At 38.2% G+C, this 19,401-nt stretch overlaps 1 protein-coding gene across 2 annotated transcripts in view; it reads right to left on the bottom strand.

Annotated features, from left to right (window-relative positions):
• LOC105476087 (NIPA like domain containing 2) overlaps window positions 1-19,401 on the bottom strand; it is a 106,408-nt gene that overhangs the window by 44,563 nt on the left and 42,444 nt on the right. For both annotated transcript variants that reach the window (XM_071067960.1, XM_011731733.3), the window contains exon 4: window positions 8,824-8,883. In XM_071067960.1, coding sequence (XP_070924061.1) covers window positions 8,824-8,883 — 60 coding nt within the window. The remainder of the gene's footprint in view (window positions 1-8,823; window positions 8,884-19,401) is intronic.

The following is a 19,401-nucleotide window of genomic DNA, read 5'->3' as shown; positions in this document are numbered from 1 at the left end:
GACTCTATCTGGTCTTACATCAACTAGGATCTCACAGATGATTTGGTGCTTTTGATGTCTAAGGGAGAAGAGAGAAGAAAATTCTATAGTTTTGAGCTGATTGAAGGGGAGAGAAATCTGGTGCTTTTACTTTTTAAAGGAAAAATAATCATTAAAATAATTAATCCACTAAGAATCAGAGCACAGTCCAAAACCTGTCATTGACTTAATAATACTTGGCGATTGCTTTCAGACATAGCTTTATGAGGTCATTTTTTGAGACTAGTGGTGAAAAGCTTCATAGTCACAGAGTAACATTTGGCAATAAATTAGTTCAGCTTGTTTCCACATGGTCCCCAAATCTTCATTTGTTCCATCATGAAAAACAAACTTCCATTTGCTTGAAACAGGGAAAAATAAATGATTTTCCTTTACACATTTTGATAATTTAATTTTTAGCATGTTCATATGTTAATCTTTAAAACATACCACTAACTACTCTTTTCCCTGTTTGGTTTTAGTCCCTATGAAGTAAAAGACGCTTTTTTTTTTTTTTTTTTTTGCTTTTAACAGGAAAAGCTACATTTTCTCAAGGCAACAGCAACAAAGGCTCAGAGCAAATACACGTGACTTGACACATTTCTGAGACAGGGGTTGGGAAAAGTCCTTCCTTGGACTTCCGTAGGTATGAAGTGGGTTGCTACATCTCAGATAATGATAATCTTAGGATATCGCTTGTTGGAGGCAAGGGTATAGAATAGGTGACTCAACCCTTTTTTCATTCCTAGGACACTAGATTAAAGGCAAAAATTGGTCATGTTTAACTATGGTATGAAATAAATGTGACTTATGAGTTACATGGCCCTACTCAAAAAGCATTAAGTTAGGTAGGAAAAAACAAAACAAAGCACCCAATCAGAGTTGTGGGAAAGATTACCTGGATTCCTAAAGTGTGCAAAAATGTCCTAATCAAGGTTTCCTCTGATTAATTAGTAGAGTACAGTGGTGGGGGGTGGTGGTAGTAGTAATAATGACAATTATAGCTAATATTATTGAACACATTATGTGATAGGCTCTGTTGTAAGAGTTTTACATATATGAACTCATTTAATCCTGTAAGGTATATAATATTATCTTTATTTTAAAGATTAGAAAATTGAAGCTTAAAAAGCTTATGTAACTTTGCAAAGGTTACATAAGGTTCCTCCAGTGTAGCCTTAAAAAAGAAAAAAGAGAAAGGTTATATAAGGTTACATAACAGCTTTCTGATACTAAAGACTCACCCTAACTTTATACTATAGCTATACCAGATTGCCATTTTTAGGATACTGGTCCATCATGTACTAGTTATGACCTTGGGCAGGTTACTTAACCTTTCTAAGTATCAGATTTTGCTTCTGTAAATGGATTGTTCCTACATTTAAATGAGATAATCCATGCAAAACACTTAACATAGTATTTGGCAAGAGTAAATGTTTAATAAATGTTAGCTGCTTTTAAAAGATGAGGAGGTAGGCCAGGTGCGATAGCTCACACCTGTAATCCCAGCACTTTGGGAGGCAGAGGTGTGTGGATCATGAGGTCAGGAGTTTGAGACAAGCCTGGATAACATGGTGAAACCCTGTCTCTACTAAAAATACAAAAATTAGTCGAGCATAGTGGCATGTGCCTGTAATCCCAGCTACTTGGGAGTCTGAGGCAGGAGAATTGCTTAAACCCAGGAGGTGGAGGTTGCAGTAAGCTGAGATCACGCCACTACACACCAGCCTGGGCAAAAGAGCAAGACTCTATCTCAAAAGAAAAAAAAAAAGGTGAGGAATTAGCAAAGAATCCCAAATAATTACTTAAAAGTTTTATTTTGTTAGTTTGTTTTCTTGATGTGTGTGTGTGTGTGTGTGTGTGTGTGTGTATTTCCCCTTCCTTATATTGCATTTTTAGTATTACCTCTTAGGAATCTCTCAGCAATGAAAGTGGTAATAGAAATTATGACAATTATATTGACAAAGCTTTGCATTTTTCAAAGTACTTATATATGAATTAATTAATTTGATCTTCAAAACTATCTTATATATTTGTCAGAAAAGTGAGGCTTAGAGAAGTTAAGTAATACTAGGTTGCCCATACAGTTGATAGCCAGAGTTGAATCCAGATCTGAAGTTATGAGAGTCAGTTTAATTTAGATCCTTTAATGTTGAGAGCTGGTTTATTGTTTAGTTGATAATGCGTTCTCTAAGTATATAATAAAATAAACTGTACATATTGATATTTTTATTTCTTCCTTTCCATAGTTACAACTTGCATTTACTTTTTTCCTAAGCCTTACAGGCAGGAGTTATGGTGGAGTATGAAATAGAAATTTACTTTACCTTTTCGTACCTTTGTTAACATTTCTCATGTTATTCCCTCTGTATGGCCTCCTTCAAATTATTGGATGTAGCCTATGCCTGTCCTGCCCAGCTGTCAGAACCAATTCAAATGTTGTCTCTGCTGTAAAAAATTCTCTCTGATCTTCTCAGCTAGAGAAGAACAGAGCTAAACCTGAGTGTTTTGTCCCCTAGGGGACATTTTGGAATGTTTGGAGACATTTTTGGTTGTCATAACTGAGTGGGAGGATGTTAGAGGGATCTAGTGGGTAAAGGTCAGGAGGGATCTTAAAGATCTTACAGTGCACAGGGCAGCCCCTACAATGAAGAATGATCTGGCCCAAAATCTCAGCAATGCTGATTCAGAAACACTTCTAAACTAAAGACTCATGGCATTATGGCACATATCCTTTTCTACTTAAAAAAAACTTATTTATGAATATATTTTATCATGGCCTATAAATTATTTGAGGACAGGAATTCTGTCTTAATCATCTTTTTATCACTAATATTCAAGATTAGTTTGCAAATCCCCCTTTATATCTGCATTCTGTCATTAAATACCTTAGGTTAATTTCATCATTATTCAACCATTAACTATAAAAGATGACAGATATTAGATAAAAGGATTGAAAGTTCCCTTAAGTCACTTGATAAATGAGAAAAATAATGTATCTAGGAACTAATTTTTAGCTTATAAAACTCAGGTATTGGTAATTTTTTTTCACCTTTTTTCTTTTTTTTTTTATTATACTTTAAGTTCTAGGGTACATGTGCACAACGTGCAGGTTTGTTACATATGTATACATGTGCCATGTTGGTGTGCTGCACCCATTAACTCGTCATTTACATTAGGTATACCTCCTAATGCTATCCCTCCCTCCTTCCCCCACCCTACAACAGGCCCTGGTGTGTGATATTCCCCTTCCTGTGTCCAAGTGTTCTCATTATTCAATTACCACCTATAAGTGAGAACATGTGGTGTTTGGTTTTTTGTCCTTGTGATAGTTTGCTGAGAATGATGGTTTCCAGCTGCATCCATGTCCCTACAAAGGACATGAGCTCATCCTTTTGTATGGCTGCATAGTAGTCCATGGTGTATATGTGCCACATTTTCTTAATCCAGTCTATAACTGAGGTATATTTGGGTTGGTTCCAAGTCTTTGCTATTGTGAATAGTGCCATAATAAACATACATGTGCAAGTGCCTTTATAGCACATGATTTATAATCCTTTGGGTATATATCCAGTAATGGGATGGCTGGATCAAATGGTATTTCTAGTTCTAGATCCTTGAGGAATCGCCACACTGTCTTCCACAATGATTGAACTAGTTTACAGTCCCACCAACAGTGTAAAAGTGTTCCTATTTCTCCACATCCTCTCCAGCACCTGTTGTTTCCTGACTTTTTAATGATCACCATTCTAACTGGTGTGAGATGGTATCTCATTGTGGTTTTGATTTGCATTTCTCTGATGGCCAGTGATGATGAGCATTTTTTCATGTGTCTGTTGGCTGCATAAATGTCTTCTTTTGAGAAGTGTCTGTTCATATCCTTTGCCCACTTTTTGATGGGGTTGTTTGTTTTTTTCTTGTAAATTTGATTGAGTTCTTTGTAGGTTCTGGATATTAGCCCTTCATCAGATGAGTAGATTGCAAAAATTTTCTCCCATTCTGTAGGTTGCCTGTTCACTTTGATGGTAGTTTCTTTTGCTGTGCAGAAGCTCTTTAGTTTAATTAGATCCCATTTGTCAATTTTGGCTTTTGTTGCCATTGCTTTTGGTGCTTTATACATGAAGTCCTTGCCCATGCCTATGTCCTGAATGGTATTGTCTAGGTTTTCTTCTAGGGTTTTTATGGTTTTAGGTCTAACATTTAAGTTAGACCTAAAACCATTAATTTTTGTATAAGGTGTAAAGAAGGGATCCAGTTTCAGCTTTCTACATATGGCTACCCAGTTTTCCCAGCACCATTTATTAAATAGGGAATCTTTTTCCCATTTCTTGTTTTTGCCAGGTTTGTCAAAGATCAGATGGTTGTAGATGTGTGGTATTATTTCTGAGGGCTCTGTTCTGTTCCATTGGTCTATATCTCTGTTTTGGTACCAGTACCATGCTGTTTTGGTTACTGTAGCCTTGTAGTATAGTTTGAAGTCAGGTAGCATGATGCCTCCAGCTTTGTTCTTTTGGCTTAGGATTGTCTTGGCAATGCGGGCTCTTTTTTGGTTCCATATGAACTTTAAAGTCATTTTTTCCAATCCTGTGAAGAAAGTCAATGGTAGCTTGATGGTGATGGCATTGAATCTATAAATTACCTTGGGCAGTATGGCCATTTTCACGATATTGATTTTTCCTATCCATGAGCATGGAATGCTCTTCTATTTGTTCGTATCCTCTTTTATTTCGTTGAGCAGTGGTTTATAGTTCTTCTTGAAGAGGCCCTTGTAAGTTGGATTCCTAGGTATTTTATTCTCTTTGGAGCAATGTGAATGGGAGTTTACTCATGATTTGACTCTCTGTTTGTCTGTTATTGGTGTATAAGAATGCTTGTGATTTTTGCACATTGATTTTGTATCCTGAGACTTTGCTGAAGTTGCTTATCAGCTTAAGGAGATTTTGGGCTGAGATGATGGGGTTTTCTAAGTATACAATCATGTCATCTGCAAAGAGGGACAATTTGACTTCCTCTTTTCCTAATTGAATACCCTTTATTTCTTTCTCCTGCCTAATTGCCCTGGCCAGAACTTCCAACACTATGTTGAATAGGAGTGGTGAGAGAGGGCATCCTTGTCTTGTGCCAGTTTTCAAAGGGAATGCTTCCAGTTTTTGCCCATTCAGTATGATATTGGATATGGGTTTGTCATAAATAGCTCTTATTATTTTGAGATACGTTCCATCAATACTGAATTTATTGAGAGTTTTTAGCATGAAGGGCTGTTGAATTTTGTCAGAGGCATTTTCTGCCTCTATTGAGATAATCACGTGGTTTTTGTCTTTGGTTCTGTTTATATGCTGGATTACGTTTATTGATTTGTGTATGTTGAACCAGCCTTGCATCCCAGGGATGAAGCCCACTTGATCATGGTGGATAAGCTTTTTGATGTGCTGCTGGATTCAGTTTGCCAGTATTTTATTGAGGATTTTTCCTTCAATGTTCATCAAGGATATTGGTCTAAAATTCTCTTTTTTTGTTGTATCTCTGCCAGGCTTTGGTATCAGGATGATGCTGGCCTCATAAAATGAGTTAGGGAGGATTCCCTCTTTTTCTGTTGATTGGAATAGTTTCAGAAGGAATGGTACCAGCTCCTCCTTGTACCTCTGTAGAATTCGGCTGTGAATCCGTCTGGTCCTGGACTTTTTTTGGTTGGTAGGCTGTTAATTATTGCCTCAATTTCAGAGCCTGTTATTGGTCTATTCAGGGATTCAACTTCTTCCTGGTTTAGTCTTGGGAGAGTGTATGTGTCCAGGAATTTATCCATTTCCTCTAGGTTTTCTAGTTTCTTTGCGTAGAGGTGTTTATAGTATGTTTATAGTATTCTCTGATGGTAGTTTGTATTTCTGTGGGGTCGGTGGTGATATCCCCTTTATCATTTTTTATTGTGTCTATTTGATTCTTCTTCTTTATTAGTCTTGCTAGTGGTCTATCAATTTTGTTGATCTTTTCAAAAAACCAGCTCCTGGATTCATTGATTCTTGAAGGGTTTTTTATGTCTCTATCTCCTTCAGTTCTGCTCTGATTTTAGTTATTTCTTGCCTTCTGCTAGATTTTGAATGTGTTTGCTCTTACTTCTCTAGTTCCTTTAATTGTGATGTTAGGGTGTCAGTTTTAGATCTTTCCTGCTTTCTCTCGTGGGCATTTAGTGCTATAAATTTCCCTCTCCACACTGCTTTAAATGTATCCCAGAGATTCTGGTATGTTGTATCTTTGTTCTCATTGGTTTCAAAGAACATCTTTATTTCTGCCTTCATTTCGTTATGTACCCAGTAGTCATTCAGGAGCAGGCTGTTCATTTTCCATGTAGTTGAGTGGTTTTGAGTGAATTTCTTAATCCTGAGTTCTAGTTTGATTGCGCTGTGGTCTGAGAGACACTTTGTTATAATTTCTGTTCTTTTACATTTGCTGAGGGTGCTTTACTTCTAACTATGTGGTCAATTTTGGTATAAGTGCTATGTGGTGCTGAGAAGAATATATATTCTGTTGATTTGGGGTGGAGAATTCTGTAGATGTCTATTAGGTCTGCTTGGTGCAGAGCTGAGTTCAAGTCCTGGATATCCTTGTTAACTTTCTGTCTCATTTATCTGTCTAATGTTGACAGTGAGGTGCTAAAGTCTCCCATTATTACTGTTTGAGAGTCTAAGTCTCTTTGTAGGTCTCTAAGGACTTGCTTTATGAATCTGGGTGCTCCTGTATTGGGTGCATATATATTTAGGATAGTTAGCTCTTCTTGTTGAATTGATCCCTTTACCCTTTACCATGGCCTTCTTTGTCTCTTTTGATCTTTGTTCATTTAGAGTCTGTTTTATTAGAGACTAGGATTGCAACCCCTGCCTTTTTTTGTTTTCCATTTTCTTGGTAGATCTTTCTCCAACCCTTTATTTTGAGCCTATGTGTGTCTCTGCATGTGAGATGGGTCTCCTGAATACAGTACACTGATGGGTCTTGATTCTTTATCCAATTTGCCAGTCTGTGTCTTTTAATTGGTGCATTTAGCCCTTTTACATTTAAGGTTAATATTGTTATGTGTGAATTTGATCCTGTCATTGTGATGTTAGCTGGTTATTTTGCTCATTAGTTGATGCAGTTTCTTTCTAGCATCGATGGTCATTACCATTTTTTTTTTTTCTTTTTGAGATAGGGTCTCACTCAGGTTGCCCAGGCTGGAGTGCAGTGGTGCAATCTTGGTTCACTGCAGCCTTGTCCTCCCAGGCTCAGGTGATCCTCCTGCCTCAGCCTCCCAAGTAGCTGCGACTACAGGTGCATGCCACCACACCTGGCTATTTTTATATATATATATATATATATATATATATATATATATATATATATATATATATAGTAGAGATGGGGTTTTGCCATGTTGCCCAAGCTGGTCTTGAACTCCTGGACTCAAGCAATCCATTTGCCTCGGTCTCCCAAAGTGCTGGGATTATAGGCATCAGCCACTGCATCAGGCATTGGCCATTCTTATTTCTGAGTCCATACATCTTCCCCAAATGATTCTACAAACCACATTATATTAAAAAGGGTATAGAAAAATAGTATGTTGGGAGAGATAGAATCCACATATGAATGCATTTAGAAAAACATTTAACCATGAAGAATTTGACAATGTTGACTAAAAACTCTGCTAGCAGAATCAAACCAAGGAGGAAAAGAAAAAGAGAAAACATTTTCAAGACATTATGCTCAAGGGAAACATGATCAGGGAAAACAAATGCTCAACATACCAACACTGGTGTCACATTTAGAGCTCAAAATTTTAAAAAATATGATCTCCCTGGAAGAGGGGAGGCATTGTTTTATTTAAAGTGCCTAAAGTATTTGTATTCATTATCATATGTCAGCAGCAATTCAAACAGGATTGTGTCACAGAAGAAAATATGATTCTCTATAATTCTTCTCACCAATGATATGTCCAACAATAGCTGGAAAATGCAATACATAAATGATGGCTTTGCCATACATCAGAAATGTTTCTTACAGCCAAGAAGGCTACTGTCATTTTCCATTAATAACTATATGTCCAAATAAAATATTTAAGAACAATGTTCTGTGCTACTTTTGGGAAAAGCCAAATATAAATTGTAGTTAGTTGGTGCAGCAAATTTTTTGTGGTTTTCATTTTTATGCAATACTTTCTTGTAACAACATAAGAAATATATCCTTTGGAGTGTGGTAGTCTATTAGGTAACACAGATGTTTTCATTGAATTTTATTGTGTTCATACAATTTTATAACATTAATATTATTATAAAGACCCATTATAAAATATACAAATGCTCAACATACCAACACTAGTGTCACATTTAGAGCTCAAATTTTAAAAAAAATATGATCTCCCTGGAAGAGGGGAGGCATTGTTTTATTTAAAGTGCCTAAAGTATTTGTATTTTAATGGGTTATTATAATAATAAAATGACATGAAATTATAATTCAATGCATTATAATAATATAATCCACTCAATTGATTAATATAATAATCCATTATCAATTATTTTATAATAATTCATTATAATTATTAATTAATAATTTGCTATAGCAAAAATTGATCACATTTAGCAGTGGTAACAATAGAAATGGAAGTATTTCATGTGAGAAGAGATGGCAGCTCCAAGACAGAATAATGCTTGTCTCTAAATGAGACTTACACCCATTTCAGTAATTTGTTTCCAGTTTTTATTGCACATACTTTTTACGGATAGTATTATTTATTTCCTGATCAAGCAACGCTGCAATTACATGAATTAAATAATTACTTACCTAGTAAATCTGAGGCTCTCAAATTGTCTTTCAGAAATGTAACAGAAATAATGGCACTACCTAGAAAGAAAATGGCCATTAGTGGTAGTTCCAATATGAAAGTGTCTATTACGCAATGCCTTTCGAAAGAAGTTAAGCAATTTGTGTCTTACGCCTGATGAGCTATGTCCTGATCAGAGACATTCAGCAGTTGTGGCTATAAAAAGGCCTTTCTTCCCCCTGTGGCTGAGGATATGTGAAAATTGGTGTGGTTTACAACGGATGTGTCTTGTATATTGTGAGGGCTTAATAAAGGTTTACTAAATGACAGAACAAACGAATGGAAAGAAAGAAGAAAGGCAGAGCAGGAAGGGGTAGAAAGACAGCAAGAGATAGAAAGGAAGGAAAGAAAGAAGGATGGGGCAGGGTGCAGTGCCTCACGCCTGTAAGGCTCAGCACTTTGGGAGGATCACTTGAGTCCAGGAGTTCAAGATAAACCAGGGCAACATAGTGAAACACCCCATCTCTACTTAAAATACAAAAAATTAGCCAGGCATGATGGCATGGGCCTGTAGTCCCAGCTACTGGGGAGGCTAAGGTGAGTGGATTTCTTGAGCCTGGGAGGTTGAGGCTGTAGTGAGCCATGATGGCACCACTGCACTGCAGCCTCAGTGACAGAAGGAGATCCTGTCTCAAAAAAAAAAAAAAAAAAAGAAAAGAAAGAAAGAAAGGACAGGAAGAACTTTAAATATGTGCTAAACTGAAACTCATGATTTCCCAGCATTTCCTCCCATAATTCCTGTTCTGACAATTCCTGTATCTACTTACTAACACCAGAATCCCAGGACTTCTCCTATTTCTTTTCTATTTGACGATCCACATCCAACAGGTCACTGGGTCAAAGTCTGTAGTCCACTCTCTATTTTTTTCTTTTTTTTTGAGACAGGATTTTGTTCTTTTTTTTTTTTTTTTTTTTTTTTTGAGACGGAGTCTCGCTCTGTCGCCTGGGCTGGAGTGCAGTGGCCGGATCTCAGCTCACTGCAAGCTCCGCCTCCCGGGTTTACGCCATTCTCCTGCCTCAGCCTCCCGAATAGCTGGGACTACAGGCGCCCGCCACCTCGCCCGTCTAGTTTTTTGTATTTTTTTTAGTAGAGACGGGGTTTCACCGTGTTAGCCAGGATGGTCTCGATCTCCTGACCTCGTGATCCGCCCGCCTCGGCCTCCCAGAGTGCTGGGATTACAGGCTTGAGCCACCGCGCCCGGCCTGGATTTTGTTCTTTTGCCCAGGCTGGAGTGCAGTGGCAAGATCATAACTCACTGCAACATTGCACTCCTAGGCTCAAACGATCCACAGGCTTACGCCACCCTCCCAGCCAATTAAAAATTTTTTTTTGTAGAAATGGGGTCTCACTATGTTGCCCAGGCTGGCATCAAACTCCTGGGCTCAAGTGATCCTCCTGCCTCGACCTCCCAAAGTATTGGGATTACAGGCGTGAGCCACTGCAACCAGCCTTATTTCCCTCTCTGTTAGGTCTGTTCCCGAATCTTCATTCCTGTGATCACCAGCCCTGTCCCAAGCTCAGGGCAGCTTCTCCTCTGGCTTAGACCATTAGCTTCTCTCTGACCTCACATTTCCCCCTTTTCCCCTTTCCCCATACCACCACCAGAGTAATCACTCTAAAATGCAAATCTGATGTAAATACACTGCTTTCAACCCCTAAGTGGCTGGTCTACAGGACAAAGGTCACACTACCAAGCTGAACACTCGAAGAGCTATGATTTTGCTTCTGATGCTTTGGTCACATTTGTCTTTATTTCTTTGATAATCTGTAGTCCACCCTTACTGAAGTAATTATAATTCCCAGAATCCACCGTGCAGTTTCATGCTCAATGGCTTATACATGTCCAGCTCTGCCCCTGTCCTTGTGACTAGCTCTAGACTCAAGTGTCACTTCTGGATTCCCCTGGGCTGAGCTGATCACCCCACCCGTATGCTCTGATGACCCCTGTATATAGCTTTTTCACCACACCTAGATTTATATGCCTGTCTTCCCCTGAAAGACCATCAGTTCCTTTTAATCTCAGATATGTCTTCTTATTCTTCTAAGAGCTCCAGTGAGTAGCTGTATCTAGCACATAAACAGTGTTCAATAAATGCTCATTAAATGAAATGAGAGAGTATGGGATCTCAGCCTTGCAGCTGTTCTCCTTCCCATTAGTGACACTACTGGACTCTCTCTCATACAGTCGATCCACGGTCTGCTACTGTCCCCTCAGGTATCAGGGTTAAACTGAACCTCTCTGAGTTGTTCCTCTTATGGGGCCATTTCTCTATGAGTATAGGCATGGGAAAATCCAAAATTGTAATAATACAAAAAAATATGCAACATAATATATGCTGTAAATTTTTAACAAAAACGATTTGCTGTTTGTTTTTTAAAAGCAAAAGTACAGGAAAGAAAATGATCATAAAATAATATCATCCTGTAAAGAAAATTGCCGTTAATATATTGGTGTTTTTATTTCTCTTCAGTTGAGATCAAACTTTAGTGGCAAATTTATTTTCTCAGTTTCCTCAGTCAACACATTACAATTTGCCATGTCATCAAGAATTCTTCATAGACATAATTTTAATGGTATAATAATCCATTAAACAGATGGTGTGGTTAAATTTGAATGTGACTATATCTGATATTTTGGCAGTTTATTGAAAACAAAATAAGTCCACACCAGAAACCCTCATGCGGGATAAGATGGGATGCTATTTGTCTCTGTTGGGTTTTTTTTTTTTTTTGTCTCAACTTAGCTTTTTCTCATTCTGGTTGATCTTTGTCCTTCAAAACTTTTCCTGGGCAGGTTACTTATAGGAAAGGAAGCTTCACACAGAGTAAACCAGGCCTGGGAAATGCTCATCAGGCATGAGTTTGAGTGTTGTGGTTTCAAAACATTAAAGCAAGATTTTCTGTAGATAAACTAATGCATGACTACATGGCTCATTAAATTAAGAAATGAATTTGGGATAGGTATAAAAATGTATGCAAATTTTCTATTTCAGATTTGAACCAAAATAATCCAGGGAAACTAATTTCACATGGTAGAGCATGAGAAAAGGTATTAAAAACCTGAGCCCCTACCCCACCCTCCAATCCCAGACTTCCTGTGTAATTAAGTAAGGGATGTTTCTAAGTAGGAGATAGATTAGCAATAAAAATAGGTGAAGTGTTGCTGCGTTAACACATCCCAAATGTGTTCCATTCTAACAATCCTTGAGGTGACCATTTCACAACAAAGGATTATAGTAAGAAGGGAAACATTGCTTACATGGAATGAGGAGATTTTGAGCTAGTAGGAGACATAGACATAATCCACTCCAGGTTCTAAACTTGAAATTGGGAAACTGAGGTCCAAAGAATTTGTTTGTCTATTCACTGAGCCATCCATTTAAAACACATTTACATTACAGCAGAGCTGGAACAGGCACCCATATTTCCTTACTCTCAGTCCAGAGCTCTTTCTAGTACACTATACCCCATTGGCTCCCTTGAAGTAAGAAAACATCATTTTACTTTTCTTGTTGCTAAGCCACAGTTTCTTAATACATTTACTTTCAGAAGGAAGAGGGGAAAATGTTATATGGGAAATAATTTCATTGCTAAAAGCAAAAAGGACATAATTGGTAACAAAAAACTGGAAGTACACTACTTGTATCAAATTATATCAATTGCTATAAATAATTGTCAGAATTTTATGAAACATAAATATGCTACTCTTCCTTTCTGAAAGATAATAGAAGTCTAATGCACTTCCATATTCAGCTAATAATATATTTTTTTTCTGTTTTAAGAGAACATGAGATTTTCTACAAAATTTTTAGGTAATAGAACAAAAAGATATTTTAGTTTTATTTATCTAGTAAAAAAGGCAATAAAAAAGAACATTCTATTAAGATACATTTACTTTCAACTCATTTATCTTGCAAAACATGCTAAAATGAGAGCTGTGCTGAGCAAAAAGGCAGTATTGAGCAATAGCTAATAACATGACTTTTAAGTAGAGTAGTAAATTTTTCAAATGAGAAAAATGTAAACTGAAGTACTCTCATATATGTTTGCAATCAGAGGTCTGTCAAGTTCAACACTTTTTAGTAGTTGCTATAACAATAACCATTGCCTAATGAACACCTAGAAAAGGGGGAACTCTATTATACTTTTATTCCTATAGTAAAATTTAATATTCAAAAATAGAGCATTTCAAGATTAATCATTTAAAAAGCATGAAAACAGAACACACAATTGATTGCTTAGGTAAATATCCAGTCATAACTATAGTTTCACCATAGCTAGTACAAAATTAAACAGATTTGTACTAGCTATGGTGAAACTATAGTTATGACTGGATATTTACTTAAGCAATCAATTGTGTGTGCATTTTTGGTTTGAGACATGTTTGGGCAGAGACTCATGAATGCTTTTCCCTCTGGCCTTCAGAAGACACTGGTTTCCAGAGAGTGCTCACTGATCTCGGTGCTTTATTAAAAAGTACCTTTTCAGGGGGGAAAATTGATGTAAGAAAAACCAGGAGGAAGATGCGAGCTCTCCTAAGCACATAGTAGTCCTAGCAGGTTAATAAAATGTCCCTGCTTCAGACAGGCTATTTTCCCAGTCAAAACTCACTGCCCATAGTCAGTGAACTGTTATTCTTGGCAGGTGGGAAATGTTTATAAAATGTGACACCCTTTCCCCATAAGCTTATCAACAATTGATGGCCATTGCAGTTACCCAAGAATCATCTTATCTTGGGGCCGATATACAAAATTTGCAAAAGGGGGTCTAATCTGAGCTGAGCTGTCTTCAACTCATTCTTATTTCATTATCCTTAAGGAAATGCTCAGTTGGAAAGGCTGAGGCTGATTCACGAGGATGCTGGGAAGTGGAATACGGACAGGAATTAGCCAAAAAGACTTCCCTACTGTTTTGTTACTCAGAGTATCACTCCAGGTGAAAAGAAGAAGGTCCTATTGAAGAACTGAAGTTCCACAACACTGCCTAGGTGGCTGGGTGCTGGGCTGGGGTGTAGAACACCTGGGTTTGAGTGTTGCTCTTTCCAGAACCAGCTATGGAATACAGCACATGTTAACACGCTAGCCTCAGTTTTATTTCCTCAACCAGTGAAAGGAAGCATTTGTGCTTCATCCTTTCTAATTATTCTCCTTGCTTGAACATTTTATAAATAGTCAGTTATTAGAAATAAGAGTGCATAGATCAAGCTGTGCTCTTTGTGTTTTCCCAGGTGGCTTTCAGTATTTGAGGGAAAAGAGACAGGTCCTCTGTTTTCCAAGATGACCATGGTCTATGTGTGCACGTATAACTGAAAGCACCAAGATGTGACACAGCATCTTTCCTTTACTTAGTGATGATACGTGTGAACAGGTATACCCACCAGTAGGCAAAGAAACACAACCCCGGTGGATAAATGAATGGGCAGGAACACAAGGAATTAAAAAATGAGAGCAGACAAACACATACGGGAAAGTCCAAATCATCAGTAATAAAGATAATTTAGAGCCAGGTGCTCTCTTCCACATGCAATTTTAAGGCTGAGTATTGACAGGGAAGAAGTAAAGTCAGTACGCCCTCACATTGCTAGTGTCATTGTAAATTGATGCAAACTTTCTGATGAGTGATTTTACAATATCTATCAACAGCATCAAACAGTTCAAATTCTTTGACCTAGTAATTCTGCAACTGTGAACTGTTCTAAGGAAGCATTCCAAAAAACTGAGAGTCTCAAGCCTAAAGGTGTCAATTACAAAATTATTTTTCATAGTGGAAAACTGGAATAATCCAAATGTTCAGCAATAATCAGTAGAATATTATGCAGCTAATAGAATTTATTATGGAAAATTATATAGTGATATTGAAAATTTTATGCTATTATGTTGAAGGAGGTAGAAAATTATATTGATACAATGATCATGACAGGAAAATTTATACATAATAATGGTGGCTGAATATTCTACTTATTAAGGGTTTGACATGAAATAATTAACTCTTTCTATCCTCCCAACGTCTCAGTGAGATAGTTGGCATTGTTATGCTCATTTTACAGGTAAAGAAGCTGAGGCTTGGAGAGTTTAAGTTTATTACACAATGTCACGCAGTGACTCCAGAGTCAAGCACTAGACCACAATGGCCATAATGCATTAAAAAAATAAAAGGTGAAAGGTAATATACCATTGGTATACCATGGTATAAAAGGCGAAAGGTAATGTACCATTGATAATATACCAATTTATCAAATTTCATTTAGACAGGAGGAATAAGTTTTAGTGGTCTATTGCACAGCATGGTGACCAAGTTAACAGTAATACATATTTCAAAATTCCTAAAATAGTAGATTTTAAAAGTTCTTTTTTTTTGAGACAGGGTCTCCTTCTGTTACCCAGGCTGGAGTGCAGTGGCGCAGTCATGGCTCACTGGAGCCTCAACCTCCTGAGCTCACACGATTCTCCCACCTCAGCCTCCCAAGGAGCTGGGACTATAGGCAATACCGTGTACTAAAATCTAGCCTGGATAGTTTTTCAATTTTTTGTAGACACAGAGTCTCACTGTGTTGCCCAGGCTAGTCTCAAACGTCTGGGCTCAACTGATCCTCCTACTATGGCCTCCCAAAGTGCTGAGATTACAGCAAAAGCCACTGTACCCACCCTAATTTTTATTTATTTATTTATTTTTAAAACGGAGCCTGGCTCTCTTGCCCAGGCTGGAGTGCATTGGCGATCTCGGCTCACTGCAACTTCCGCCTCCTAAGTTCAAGCGAGTCTCCTGCCTCAGCCTCCCAGGTAGTTGGGACTATAGGAGTCCACCACCATGCCCGGCTAATTTTTGTATTTTTCGTAGAGATGAGGTTTCACTATGTTGGCCAGGCTGGTTTTGAGCTCGTAACCTTGTGATCCTTCTGCCTTGGCCTCCCAAAGTGCTAGGATTACAGGAGTGAGCCACAGCGCCCGGTCTTTTGCCTACATATTTTTAACCATACAAAATGAGAAGTAGATGAGATGATAAATATGTTAATTAGCCTGATGTAATATTTTTACAGCATATATGTCTATCAAAACACCACACTGTACCCCATAAACATATAAAATTATTTGTCAATTAAAACAATTTTTAAAATTACATTAAAAAATAAAAAATTTTGAAAAGATAATATGCCAAAATCCAAAGAGTGGTTCTGTAGAAGTCATGGGGGGTGGGGCGGGGGAAGATGGCAGGAATACTATCCATAAGGGGAAAGGACATACAATCTTCTTCTAGTCTTTCCTCTGGTGCAAAATGGTACCTCCATGGAGGAGTCTAACGTATTTAATGTATCCAGTTGCCCTTGAAGCTCTAATGCTTTAAGGTCAGGAAGCTTCTCAGCAGCAATTGCAGTGGACTGATTCCTACTGGTGAGTCATCTGTTCTCCTTGTGGCTATTAAGTGTCACTTAGGTTGGCAATCAAAATGGAAATTCATTTAGGTTGGCAATCAAAATGGAGATTCATTTTGATCAAGGTTCACATAAGGAAACCTATACATGGGCATTTGGATTCAGGTAAAAGACCAAGCAAGTTTCCGGTGCCTTCCAATGATGTCGGGGAGGGTGCCAGTCCCAGAGCGAGGTATGTGTCTTGGTTTTGTGCTTCCTTGTGCGTCTTGATTTACTTAGGAATCAACTCTCGGTTTGTCCTTCATTCACATACTCTCTGATATCCTTCAGTTTATGAGAGTCCAAGACCAGCTGTTATTATGGAAGAGTTATTTGATGCTCTAAGACCCATAGCAGTTCACGAGAGAGAAAAAGCCAACCATAAATTAACCTGATGCATGAGTATTCAGAAAAGTTGTAAATACTTGGTTTGGGTTCTTCTGTAATAGCTACTAATGAGGATTAGTAAATGAGAAGTTAAATACCACACTTCTCTGTTAGCAATTTAGCTCAAGGGCAGCTTTTTACATGTCAGTTTAGAACCCTGTGTCTGTAGAATAATAGGTAAATGGGTATTCCCTTTTTAAATATGTAACATTAAGACATATGTGTACTTTTTATTTAAACTCTCTTCCCCTAAAATAATAATTTTTTATTAAAAGCTTAATGGTACAGAAGACTGTTCAATAACTCTTTAAATGTTTAGGGTATGTTTAAATGATTTCAATAACTGTTTAAATGATTTTGTTCACTTTTGTTTCTCTCTGTTTTTTTTACCCTTCATTATCACTTCTTAAAGACAAATGTAACCCAAAGCTAAGACAATCAATTAATTTTACCTTACTCAAATGTGATTACGGACATGATATTCTTATCTGATTCAGCTGGGGAGAAAAAGAACATTTGGTTGACAGGTTAGAAACTCAAATGCCTATAAGGGCCTTTAAGGTAATCCTCTGAAGACAAAAAAAATAAAATAAAATAAGGAGGGTGGGCCATAGTAATAAGAGGGATGGGCTCTGGTGAATGAGGGGGGTGGGTGTGGTGATGGGGTGTAGTCTGTAATGTTGAAGGGGTGGGCTCTGGTGATGAGGGGGCTGGGCGTGGTGATGGGATGTAGTCTGTAATGATGGGGGGTGGGCTCTGGTGATGAGGGGGTGGGCGTGGTGATGGGATGTAGTCTGTAATGATGCGGGGGTGGGCTCTAGTGATGAGGGAGTGGGTATAGTGATGGGGGTAGGCTGTAATGATGAGGGGGTGGGCTCTGGTGATGAGGGGGGTGGGCATGGTGATGGAGTGTAGTCTGTAATGACGAGGGGGTGGGCTCTAGTGATGAGGGAGTGGGCATAGTGATGGGGGTAGACTGTAATGATGAGGGGGTGGGCTCTGGTGATGAGGGGGGTAGGCGTGGTGATGGAGTGTAGTCTGTAATGATGAGGGGGTGGGATCTAGTGATGAGGGAGTGGGCATAGTGATGGGGGTAGGCTGTAATGATGAGGGGGTGGGCTCTGGTGATGAGGGGGGTGGGCGTGGTGATGGGGTGTAGTCTGTAATGACGAGGGGGTGGGCTCTAGTGATGAGGGAGTGGGCATAGTGATGGGGGTAGGCTGTAATGTTGAAGGGGTGGGCTCTGGTGATGAGGGGGGTGGGCGTGGTGATGGGGTATAGTCTGTAATGATGAGGGGGTGGGCTCTGGTGATGAGTGGGATGGGTGTGGTGATGGGGTGTAGTCTATAATGATGCGGGGGTGGGCTCTAGTGATGAGGGAGTGGGCATAGTAATGGGGATAGGCTGTAATGATGAGGGGTGGGCTGTGGTGATGAGAGGGTGGGCTGTAGTGATGGGGGGTGCTGGCCATGGTGGTGAGGGGCTGTGGGGCCATGGTGAACTATTCAAGATCAGTGAAAGGTGGCACTCCTGAATCAGCCTTAGCCAACTGCAAATCCAGCACTACCAAATCTGATTCTTTAGCCAAAAATTCAGCTTTTTTGTGTGTGTTATTGTCTAATTTTTACCCATAGGAAATTAATTAGTATTCTTTAAAAGCATTGTTTGAGCCAGTCAAAACGTGGGCCAACTCTGGTCTACAGGCAAGTTTGTGAATTCTGATCTAGCCTACAAATAAAAATTCCATCCATTTTCATTTCCTGGACATTCAATTTATTGTGTCACCTCTGTGATATAAGGAGAAACCATGATGTATATTTATAATATAGGAAAGTAGAAGATAAAACAGTAAGGAAAACTCTCTTTTACCAAAAAAAAAAAAAAACCATGACATGAAAATAACATATTTACATAATGATGATACAAACAGAGCCTCACATGTAAATATCTGGCTTGTGGTTTCTGACCACTTATAATGGCAACTTTATTGTACTGCTAAAAAGCAAACCACAAAAACACTTTCATGTCAGTCACAATCAGGCTTCAAACACGTGGACACATTGAGCGTGCTTACAGGCTGAGTCAACTCTAACCATATTGAGGCACTGCTATGTAATTATCATTCCCCATTAGTTGTAGAATTTTAGGAAAAGAGGTATGTCAATTACAATGTATTCCATGGAATTAAGGTTTGAATATCTGAGGATATGACAGTTTGAAAAATGTCATCTTACAGAGAGAAAAGTTCTACCATTCATGTTGGCAGGAAGAGAAGTGTCAAGTAATTCATGTTGATTAAAAAATTGCTATTGTCATTTACTGAAGATAATGAAGAAGGAACTGTCATTCAGAGACAATTTGCATAATTTCAAACGAGGGAATTTACCTGGATTAAGAACAATAATCCTTTCTTTTCTATGTTTTTCTTGGCATGCATTAATGATTAAAGTTGAAAAGACTCCAAAAAAGTAAAAATACTACCACCGACTAGATTAATTCTGTATTACAAATTTAATTGTGTATTACTTCACCATTAGCAGCCTCTCTAGAAATACTTTGTGGCATGCTCAAAAAATAAGGATGAGTGGAAAAGATGTTTCAAATAAAGCGTTTAGGCTTCAGGAATGCTTTCTGCTGAGAGTGTATGAACGGACATAAAATTAAAACTTCAGAGTTTCACACATTTTATGTAGGCCGGTTTTTGGACAAACACGCAAAAGCAGATAACTCAGCAAGCCACTA

Source organism: Macaca nemestrina, chromosome 8 (genome assembly GCF_043159975.1).
Source record: "Macaca nemestrina isolate mMacNem1 chromosome 8, mMacNem.hap1, whole genome shotgun sequence".
Classification (NCBI taxonomy): domain Eukaryota; kingdom Metazoa; phylum Chordata; class Mammalia; order Primates; family Cercopithecidae; genus Macaca; species Macaca nemestrina.
This window is presented reverse-complemented; position numbering and strand designations above follow the sequence as displayed.